The 10,307-nt window shown below is 40.6% G+C and overlaps 1 protein-coding gene across 2 annotated transcripts; it reads right to left on the reverse strand.

The window, feature by feature from the left end:
- Positions 1–464: 464 nt before the first annotated feature.
- On the reverse strand, positions 465–9,965 carry ak7b (adenylate kinase 7b). 2 transcript variants are annotated; one of them, XM_041953827.1, is made up of 18 exons: positions 9,873–9,965; positions 9,519–9,692; positions 9,295–9,403; positions 8,715–8,809; positions 6,994–7,104; positions 6,820–6,903; positions 5,974–6,062; positions 5,667–5,757; positions 5,310–5,387; positions 4,549–4,698; positions 4,229–4,357; positions 4,023–4,128; positions 3,305–3,433; positions 3,140–3,205; positions 2,733–2,930; positions 2,227–2,444; positions 655–813; positions 465–577 (listed from the first exon to the last, which is right to left on the reverse strand). In XM_041953827.1, the coding sequence occupies exons 1-18, from the start codon at positions 9,963–9,965 to the stop codon at positions 539–541; spliced, it is 2,118 nt and encodes a 705-aa protein (XP_041809761.1). In that variant the 3' UTR covers positions 465–538. The 2 variants fall into 2 exon arrangements, with proteins under 2 accessions (XP_041809761.1, XP_041809760.1); XM_041953826.1 differs by having other exon boundaries at positions 2,227–2,447.
- Between the last annotated feature and the right edge of the window lie 342 nt (positions 9,966–10,307).

Below are 10,307 nucleotides of genomic sequence, written 5' to 3' on the forward strand. Positions count from 1 at the left end.
TATGTACACTTTGGAGTTGCGAGTGGCAACATGAGAGAGACACAAATTAGCTACCATTTGTAACATTTATCCTTCCTGGATAACGGAAGCCAAATCAAAGCAATTATGACCCGAGAATGTCTACTTTGGAGTTTACCAAGTTCATTACGCAAATTAACTTCCTAATTAGCGTTTGGTTTCATATGCACTTTCATCCGCTTTTTTAGGGTGCTTTTAAGTAATGGCCGGCACACAAGAGCCCAAACAAAGCTGTGTGTAAACACAACAGGGGCGGAAGAATGGGCCGCTTACAAATCAGACCTAATCAAAATCCCAGCATGAACCAAGGGACATTTGGCATGTGCTGGCTGAAATACTGTGACTACTAATACTAGTCTAAAAGACTCCAGGAGGTTTTCTACTAATAGAAATGCTGCATGTAATTGACATCGGTCTCTAATGTACGAAAGAGCTCAGGAAAATAAGGAGGATTTAGTTTTTTATTTCAGTTTTTTCTGTATTTGCGTCGTGTGTGCAATCACAAAAATGACCTCTTTGTTCAGTAGTTCAAGGGGCTGTTCTTTAACAAGTACTCCGCCTGTAATGACACAAGCCAAAAGAAATAATCATGATCACAATCTAGTCAAAAAAAGTCAAAAGCAAAGAATGTCATACCAAGAAGTCCACGGGGTCCTGCGGTTGGGCTGTGGAGCATTGGATCAGACCCTGGGTCAGTGTGGGCATGACGTGCTCCATCAGGTAGCTCCTCATAGGGCCTGACTGGGCCTCGAGTAGCTCCTCCTCCTGCTGCCTCACCTCCTCCAAACGCTTAGTCTGACACACACAGAATACATCACACTTCATAATATAGAAACATATATAAAAGGATCCAGCGTGGGTGTGGGAAGTTCACTAAAAAGTGTGCACATTGCAGGGCTCCAGTGTCCACTCTATTGGTGGCATTTCAAGCATGACCGCTTTTCATCAATTCATTGCACCCAGGTTATGTTTGACTTGAAACATCACCTGGCTGCAGTAAACAGTAGACAGTGGAGCCCTGTGGTCTGTGAGCTGCTTGTTTACTTCATGTTTTACTCACTTTGTCGGTCAGCACCTGCTCTCTTTGATTCAAATGTACATGCATACTCCTATGGGTTTCTAGTTTTGGCAATCATTTCTATTTACAATATAACATCGTACTCACCAAAGTAATGGCTAAGATCTGCCAACATAGTGGCGTGTTGTGAATGGGACAACAGTGTATCCAGATTATCCAAACTAATTTATTCTTAGTGAATGCACCTGAAATGTCAACAGCAATCCCTCATTATGCAGGAAAACTACAGACATTCTACACTAAGTGCAGAAGGTCAAAGTTCAAGCAGGAAGTTGGTCTGTAAATTAAGATAGATAATTAAAACAGGCAATTCAGATATGAATTTCACAGTTCAGCTTTGTTTCTTGCCTCCTTCTACTTTGATAATTACAACATTATCGTAACCGATGAGAAATGATGGTCAAAACTACAAAATTAAACAGCCATGTTGTAGTTAACCATTATTATTCTTTAACTTTGTCACAGTGGGACTCTAAAGGAGGGGTCTGAGGGCAGTATTAATGTACATTTTTGAAGAACTTGGAACATCATAACCTCCAAGTCAGTTTAAGAATTGTGAATGAGTCAAAATACTACAGTATGCAGAAACCAACATCTCTGTTTCTTCTCATTCCAACCCCTATTGGTATGTATGTCCATCAGTCATTGAGAACTGGGATTGAGCCTGGATACTTTTAGCCCCTTGACATCCTGCACCCGACTGAGATGGAGCCAAATGGCAGCTGTCCTACTTAATGTATTCAGCAGGATAAGTGCTGTTTTGTCCCACTGGTCAGCATGGGTCTGTCTCATGATGGAACAGAGGTCTGTGGTGTATAGGGGGATTTATATGGGACATAATGGCACAACACAATGCTAAGCTGCAGTAAAACAGCTTGTGCTGATGTCATTTCACGCTGATCCTCCCTAGCTGTAGTGCAGCTATGTGTGATATGAAATGTTACATCCAGCTCACACTTCTTTGTCGATTTACTCTGTAGACATACCAGGACATTATTGGCGCACCGTCTTACCTCTAATGATGTGATCAGAGCAGATGTGTTTGCTAATCAGCTGAAGTGGAGGCAGAGCATATCTTTCTCCAAACAACACCCCAACATCCAAACCTCAGCTTTCCTCCCAGTACCTACCCACTCCTCCCAGCGTGCAGCCCTCTGTCGGGCCTCCTCTGCCTCCCTTCTCTCCTCCTCAGCGTTCTCCTGGGCCTCTCTCCTCATCCTCTCCTCAGCCTTCCTCATCTCCTCTTCCTCCACCTCCTGGCTGCTGGGGCCGTAGTTCCTCGGCTGGCCCACCGTGTCAAAGATCTTCTGCATCAGCAGCAGGCAGTCCGGTTCATTGCTACTGGTGACTTCTAACAGGATGAGAGGATGTATGAACACAATAAGGTTTGATGATGAAATATCAGCTGTCAGTGATGGACTCAATATACGGCAGACTGACGTTTTTGGCTGACTTAAATACATTTTATATTTTTGCCTCATCAGCATTTAAGGCATCCAAAAATGACATGAATAATAAAAAGCACAATCTGTGTTGAACACTGAGCATACAGCTCGACCAATGAACCCTTCCGAATATCATTCTCACAGTGATATTCAAAAGGGTTCACAGGAAGTAGTCATGCTACACGGACTACCCAGGTACAGAGGGGTGATGTCCAACTCATCAAAGTAGCTGACAACAGCATCGTCTTCCAGGTTATTCTCTCTGTATATTGCCAGTCGTTGAAGGAAGTGCTCGGGCTCGTAGTTGTGCTCCCGCACAAGCCTCTCAGGCAGGTTCATCACCCGATCCTTCAGGAAGACATCTGACGCATCCAGGCACAACACAAACTCTGTGACACAGAGGAAACCATTACAGACACTACAACACTGAACGCTGAAAGGCTTGGGCATTTGTATTGACGTCTTTATGGATATTTTTGCAGTTATTGAAAACGTGGAAATAGTTGTATTTTGTAGTTCTAACTGCTATAAGGTCTAAAAGCATGCTTAGATCTCACTGCTGTGGGGCAACCATGGAAAATAACAAGACTGAAATGACCTGGCATAATCATCTTGCTGTTTAAAGAAATCAGGGATGTTCCATCTTCTGACTGATGTTCTTCAGCTAAAAAGAAACAAAACATACAGATGGGAGGCATGCATAGTGTCCATGTATGTATGTGATCCTAACACTCGTGCAGTGTGCGATGTGTCAGTGTCTCACCATAGAAGAGCTCTTTAGCTTGTTCATATGTTTTGGGAAAGCCGTCCAGGACAAAGCCCTGGTTTCTGCATGGGTTGGACATGAGCTTATCTTTCACCACCTTTACCAACAGCTGGTCATCCAAAAGACCTAGTGGACAGAAAAGCTGACATTATATTGTGACCAATAATCTTAAAGGGACATTCCAATTATTTAGTACTTCCATAAAGTCCGGGGACTTGTAGAAGACAGGTTAAAAAAAGCGAAAGTCAATATCAAAGGAGTGAGACTGCTTGCAGGCTAGATGACATAATGTAATGTCACTTTTTGGGAATGAAAGATGAGGTTCATTCCACTCCATTCTAACAGCTGTCTTCCTTCTCCATCTGCAAAGCGGATTGGTGCTCTTGGCCAAGGCTTCAGTAAATCTCTAAACCTCTCACTCTTACCCACACATTCACATTTACCAAAGATGAACCAGTGTCAAGGACGGTGGTATCTCTCCATGGACCAATATTTGCCGGCACTAACAGTAGCTCAGAGAGGTGGTTGCTCCCAGATGACTTGAATGGATAAGAGACCCAAGTGTAGCTTTACCGTCTTACACATGGAAACTTTTGGCAACTTGCTGATGTGATGATGTGTTTTGTTGGAGTTCCATTGTGGAACAAAACAGGAAGCTAGAGCAAGCACAGTGCGAGTTTCTGGGGGTGTAAACCCTGGCTATCACAGTTTGTACCTATGTTCTGCTCCATACTGTCCTTCAGGCTGTTCAGCAGCTCCTGGGCTTCTGCTGCAGAGTCCTCACTATCTGCATCTGGATCAGCGTTCTTCACAGCATCTTCCTACAGGGATCAGAATGCAATTGTAAGGATATGTACAAGGAATGTATGTCTACTTTTTCATATAGTGTCTGTGTGTTTGTGTGCCTTTGCAGAAGCTGACCAGTTGTGAGATGGTTTCAGAGATGGTCTCTTTCAGCGTGATGTGATGGAGTTTGTAGTGTTCACAGATCTGTTTGGACACTGTGCTCTTCCCCACCGCAGGAGGACCCAGCACACACAGACGGATGGGCTGGAGAGAACACTCCTACATGGATTATCTAGTACAATTTAATGCTCATCTACATCTTTTAGACATAAGAGAAAATAGCAACACTATGTTGATGAAATTTTAATATATTTCATGATTTAAACAGTTCATTTTCTTGCACTAGTACATTCTTGGAACAAGAACAAGTTTCTACTTTCTGCTTCAGTACCTACCCACAGTCCCCTGTTCTGCCGGTATTCCTCTACCACCAGTTCTATATTCTCCACCAGACCAGACTTACACAACCAGTTGATAGAGAAGAGTTCCTCGAGATGGACACCCTCCATGCGAAGATTGACCTGCATGGAGTCAATTTCCATGACCTGTCAATGGAAAATGTTCACATGTTCACTAATTAGCACACTCATTAATAAAACAGATGTCTTTTGTTGAATCTGCATACAAACAGATGTATAAAAATGACAAATTCAGATTATTGGGTTGGACTGCAGGAAGCTGCACAGTCACTGCACCCAGCTGTTCTTCCTGAAGAAATAGTTCCAGGACTAATAATTGCCATTGTTACATTTCTTTTGTTTTTTAAAAAACAGATATCATTTGTAATTATTAGGTTTACAGTTGTTGGTGGGTGTATTTGTGACCTTTGAACAGAACCAGGTTAGCTGTGTCCCCCCCGCTTCAAGTCTTCATGCTAAGGTAAGCAAACCATGTCCCAATTCCAGACTATAATTAACATGCAGGCATGAGACTGATATCCATCTTCTCATCTTGCTCTCAGAAAGAAACTAAATAAGGGTATTTCTACAAATGTTGCACTTTTTCTTTGGCTTTGTAAAGTTTTGAGCAGGGAACAATTCAGCTTTCATTCCTGGTTTATTTGCAATAATGAACTATGATTGTGAATGATTCAATGTTAGCCATGACATAAATACAAGCTCCCCAGAGCATTGCAGTCAGCAGTGAGTCAACGTACACTCAAGTCCTGTATGAGGAAGGCTTCCTCAAAAGGCTTTTTCTGGATCTTCCCTGGTCCAAGCGCAGAAGCAACTGTCTGGTGGAGAAACAACTCACATATCAAATTATTATCTGTCTGTATGAAAAACATCAAGCATTTATAGAAATATACATGAGTATACTCTATCACTGTGTCACAAATATAATAAAACCTGATCCATGGTTTTGTGAAAAACAAAGGTCTGAATTGGTCAGTAACTCTAACAATCAAAGGTTGATTTTACAAGCAGGCTTTAACAGGCTGCAAACATTTTCAATCCGCTCATCAGGACATGCCTCTGATTTCTGACAAAGGATTTCTTGATCAGTTACACACCTTCACAATGTCCTCCATGGTGTTGTTGGAGAAGTCCACAGCTAGGAGGTAATATGGCTTGGGCTGATGTTCAATCACATTCTGAATCACACTTTGACATAAAGACATATCGTTTATAGCATATAGACATTTACCTAACATCTAATTTGTATGGCACCAGTTGAAGTCAACATAAATCGCATTCCTCGAAGCCTTTTGCAAAGCAGGGCTATGTGCAATCTATATCCTCATATCACTAGTTGTTCAAGAGCGCTGTTGAGGAAAAACATGTATTGTTAGTATGTGTTTACGTGTGTGTGTTCCCAACCTTGCCAGGTCATTGACGTGAATCATGGGAATGATGTTTTTGCCGTCTCCAAAGACAGGTATTTCATGTTCTTGTCCCAGCCATGATGTCTAATAATACAGATCATTTCAATGAGTTACACGTGAAGTCATTTCACTTTTTGCACCATGTTTCATGAGCCTACGGATGGTGATGATGGTTGATCTGAAACTTTGACTAGAGCCAGATGTTTTGACAACTACTATGCAGACTACCATGATGTCTGGTTTTGACATTCATAGTAATAGTAATAATGGTGACCTTCCTATGTCCTATTAACTGGTGCTAGGTCAAAATTTTCACTTGAACATGTGAGTAATGATGCTGCAGATATTCAGTCTTCCACAGCATCAATCATCATGATTTTAATAATGCACCTGACTTTCCTCTCTTGAAAACAAAATAATATTACTAATAACAATAATAACAAACTGAAAATGGATCTGCCCATAAAGGACTTGAGCCTTAAAAATGTATGATGCAAATGAGGCTAATATTTCACTGACGAAAACTAGATTAAAATGCCTTTCATTTTTCTTGAAAAAAAAAAAAAATCAAGCGCCTACCATGTAACTACAATTACATATTTTTATCAAAAGACTAAAGCTAAATCAAAATCAGGTGCAAACTTAACACTCTACTTGGCCAAATTAGTGTAAATAAGTATAATTTGGACCTGGCCAAGCTCTGGTCACCAGCTGAATTTCAGTTACTAAGAACCAACTGAATCTCTAATTCTGACTTTAAGTTTCAGAGATAAATGGAGGATCATGTCTGCATAGTGGCTGATAGCCAAAGCAAATATCAACAGTAGTGTTCACATCCCACCTTGAAAAAGAAGTGGAGGACCTGCTCTCCCATCCCATATTGAAGTCCTGACGCCACCACGTACGTTGAGAACAATGTCCTGTTCTAAAAGCAACAACCATGTGACAGGGTGATCAGTATCAATAGCATGTGTCTCCTACACAAAATATAATAACTCAGGAATTTGAAACTGACAGTTTTGCCCAATTTGACCACCCTCTTCTCCAGGTCAATGTGTTTTTTGAAGTTGGGATGTGCTCTTCTTCTCCAGAACATCTCATCAGTGAAAGGCAGGTCCGGATCCTCCTGTTACATGACACAGAACAGGAATGCTAACTAAGCATCCAACTTAAACCTAAATCAGAATTGGTGATTGAGACATTGTTTGATAAATGATTGTTGTCAACTTCACACCAGGTCATGGACTAAACATGAAAACTAGCCTCTTGGCTGATTCTGGCATATTTCTAGTAATGCTTATTAATATGCACTGTCTCTGAGAAATAAACTGAATAAATAAACAACTAGAATAACCGCCTTGCAGTTGTATAACTCTAACTAGTAAAGCTGCAGTTTAACATCCATGTCTTTCCAGACTCATATAATACTTGCTGTAGGGATGTCGATAGAATATTCAAAATTTGAATATATAATCATTTTTTTTTTTTTTTTAAAGGCAGACATTCAATAATATTCGATTATGAGGAAAAAAGAAGCAGCACAGCTGCACAGGATGCATTGCATTCACTGGATAGTCACAAAACCAGAAGAAAATCTGTTGAAGTCTGACATATTGAAATGTCCAGTGAAAATAATTCCTGAGTTCGATGTGAAGATATTCCATCTCAACACACTGTTTTCTTCGCTGCCCTCTCTCACCCCTGATTCAGTGAATTAAGACTTTATGTCAACACATCCAGCGTTGGTGGCGACTGTTGAAAAGTGAAAGAGTGAACCAAAAAGGCTTTGGTGAGTTTTATTTTGCTTCTGTGTTGCTTGAATGAAATGTATTTTCTGATGATAAAATGACTGTTTCTGTAAATTGAGTCTTGTGGCTTTGGTGAGAGCAATGAGGCGACTGTTTCTAGTTAAACAAAAGGATTTTACTCTTTAATAAAAAGGTCTATTTCAGTAGGGATCCTTTTAATAATGTTATAAGACACTTAGAATAACAATCTGAGCCTGTCAGTGGCAAAACAGTACATTAGTAGTCCTACATTAACAGTGCGCAAATACCCAGAGGGATTACATTGTAAGCTGCTTCGTAGCTGCTGAATGCAACACTGTTGCTAAATATTGGAACAGTTCCAAAAAATGTTGTCTCCATTAGTCACTTAGACACAAAAACATGGGAAAATAGATGCATGCTCATATAATATGTGACTGGAATTTCTCCTGTTTGTCCGTGACACTGAAATCTGGTGAAATGGAAGTTATCACCATACTGACAAGAATGATTCCAGTGAATAACTTGGATCATTCCACAGGTAAACAGGTTCATTGGTAACATCTGATAGTATCATGATTGGGTATGAAAGGAGCATCCTTAAAGTGCTCAGTCGCTCACGAGCAAGGATGGAGCAAGATTCACCACTTTGTGAACACATGATTGGAAAAAGGATATTACTATGTGAGCTCTGGGTATTTTTGGTTGTTGGTCATAAAAAAAGGGAAATTGAAAGAAAAATATTCTATGATATTCTATTCTAGACAGTTTTTTGATACATTATAAACGGCCTACTACATGTTATGACTGGACCAAATTTCACTAAACTGGAATAACGTTAAATAAGTGCATGAACAGATTCCAGCCCTGTGATCTATTTTATAAAACGCAATCAGCAACAGAAGGGATCCATGTTGCACGAAAAAATAACATGCTCAGCTCGCCAAAGGTTCTGTACGTGCCCACTTACAGGATCGAATGGCTTGCTGCATGCCCAGGTCATCACAGTGGAGATGAGGATGAACATCTTTGGTTCGCAAAAATGGCCCATTTCTTTGTGGAGAGCTACAAAGATAAACAAGATACCTGATTAATCAATGACGGTATTGTTAGATCTAATTATTTTCTACCAGTTAAATCACATTCAGGTTTTATTTATGTGTTGGCTGCAGATGATCTGTCTGTCTGTAACACACACTGCTTAAGTTAAAATAACCACATTCATCTATGCACACTTCACAGGGTCAGCCCTTTGTTTTAAGATTATTTTAGCTGTAAAAGGTCATTACTAACTTTAATGAACATACTGTGAAGGAATTTTCCATCACATGCCTTCTCTTTAGTTAAGTACCTTAATGAATCATTACATGATGGTTAATATTAATTTCTGATTGAATATTAAAATGGCCAAACCTATGTTACTAACTGTAGATGGATTTGTAGACCCTCAATAGAACAAACCAACGAAGTGTGAACAGTCATAAAACTTAATGGACAACAAACAGCCTGTCAACCCATCAGCCATCCAACAGAGACTGAGAGCTGCTTACCTGAAACAGCCCAGAGGGCCTCTTCTACCTGATCAGCATGCTGGGTAATGTTGTAGATAACAACATCACAGTCCATCAGCTTTGAAAGTAGCTCATCCCTGTTCAGGTGCTTGCATACAAACAATGAAGAAATGTCAGAAGTCCTTCATTTAAATTTACCCCTAAATAGAAACTAGTTTACATGGGGCTATAAAGAGCTTTGAATGATTCAGGAGACCACTTACTGAATACTCCTCCAGCACATACGGTCTGTCCTCGTCATTTTTTTCCGAAGCTGTGCCAACAACGTGTAAAGCTCCTACCCCACTGCGGTTCAAAGCAACTACGTCCTCCTCTTCTGCTGTTGCCATTTCTCCTTCAGGATCAACAGGTGTTCCGACCACACATTCAGACAAAAACTGCAAAGATGAATATATTCTGTTGATGTCAAAGTTGCCCTCGACCTTGTCACCGGTGTGTACTACCTTAGCTGAATTCCCTACTCTCTGCTATGGCTACAAACCGTATTAACAATCGCATAACGCTAGCTACCAGCTCGACCAGCTCAATTCTGACATTCCACTTTGAAATATATTTACCTTGGCAATACATTTAGAAGCGTATGAGTCTATGTTGTTGACAAAAACTCTTTTAGGTGACTGTTTGAGTTTCTCTCTCCTAGGCTCCGCCATATTTGCCTGCTGTTAGCAAGCGCTGTTGGTGTCCCGTTGCCATAGAGACGGTCGTCTGGGGTCCTCGCGGACGCGGTGCGGAAGTTGCCGGTCGCGGATATCACAGACAAACTCAAAAACTCAAAACTCAAACAAACTCAAAATAAATATAGATGAGCAAATATAATAAGCATTCCCCCTTTCCCCCCCATTTATGAAATTGGAAAAAAAAACTTGATTTGAACATTTGATTTCATTTCATTCAGATGCTTACACTCTAATCCTTTATTGGATTCAGGTGGATCCACAGTGAATGTTTGGCATCTGATCACATAATATCCAAGCAGCACAGTGAGTGGACAA

Source organism: Chelmon rostratus, chromosome 15 (assembly GCF_017976325.1).
Source record: "Chelmon rostratus isolate fCheRos1 chromosome 15, fCheRos1.pri, whole genome shotgun sequence".
NCBI classification, from domain to species: domain Eukaryota; kingdom Metazoa; phylum Chordata; class Actinopteri; order Chaetodontiformes; family Chaetodontidae; genus Chelmon; species Chelmon rostratus.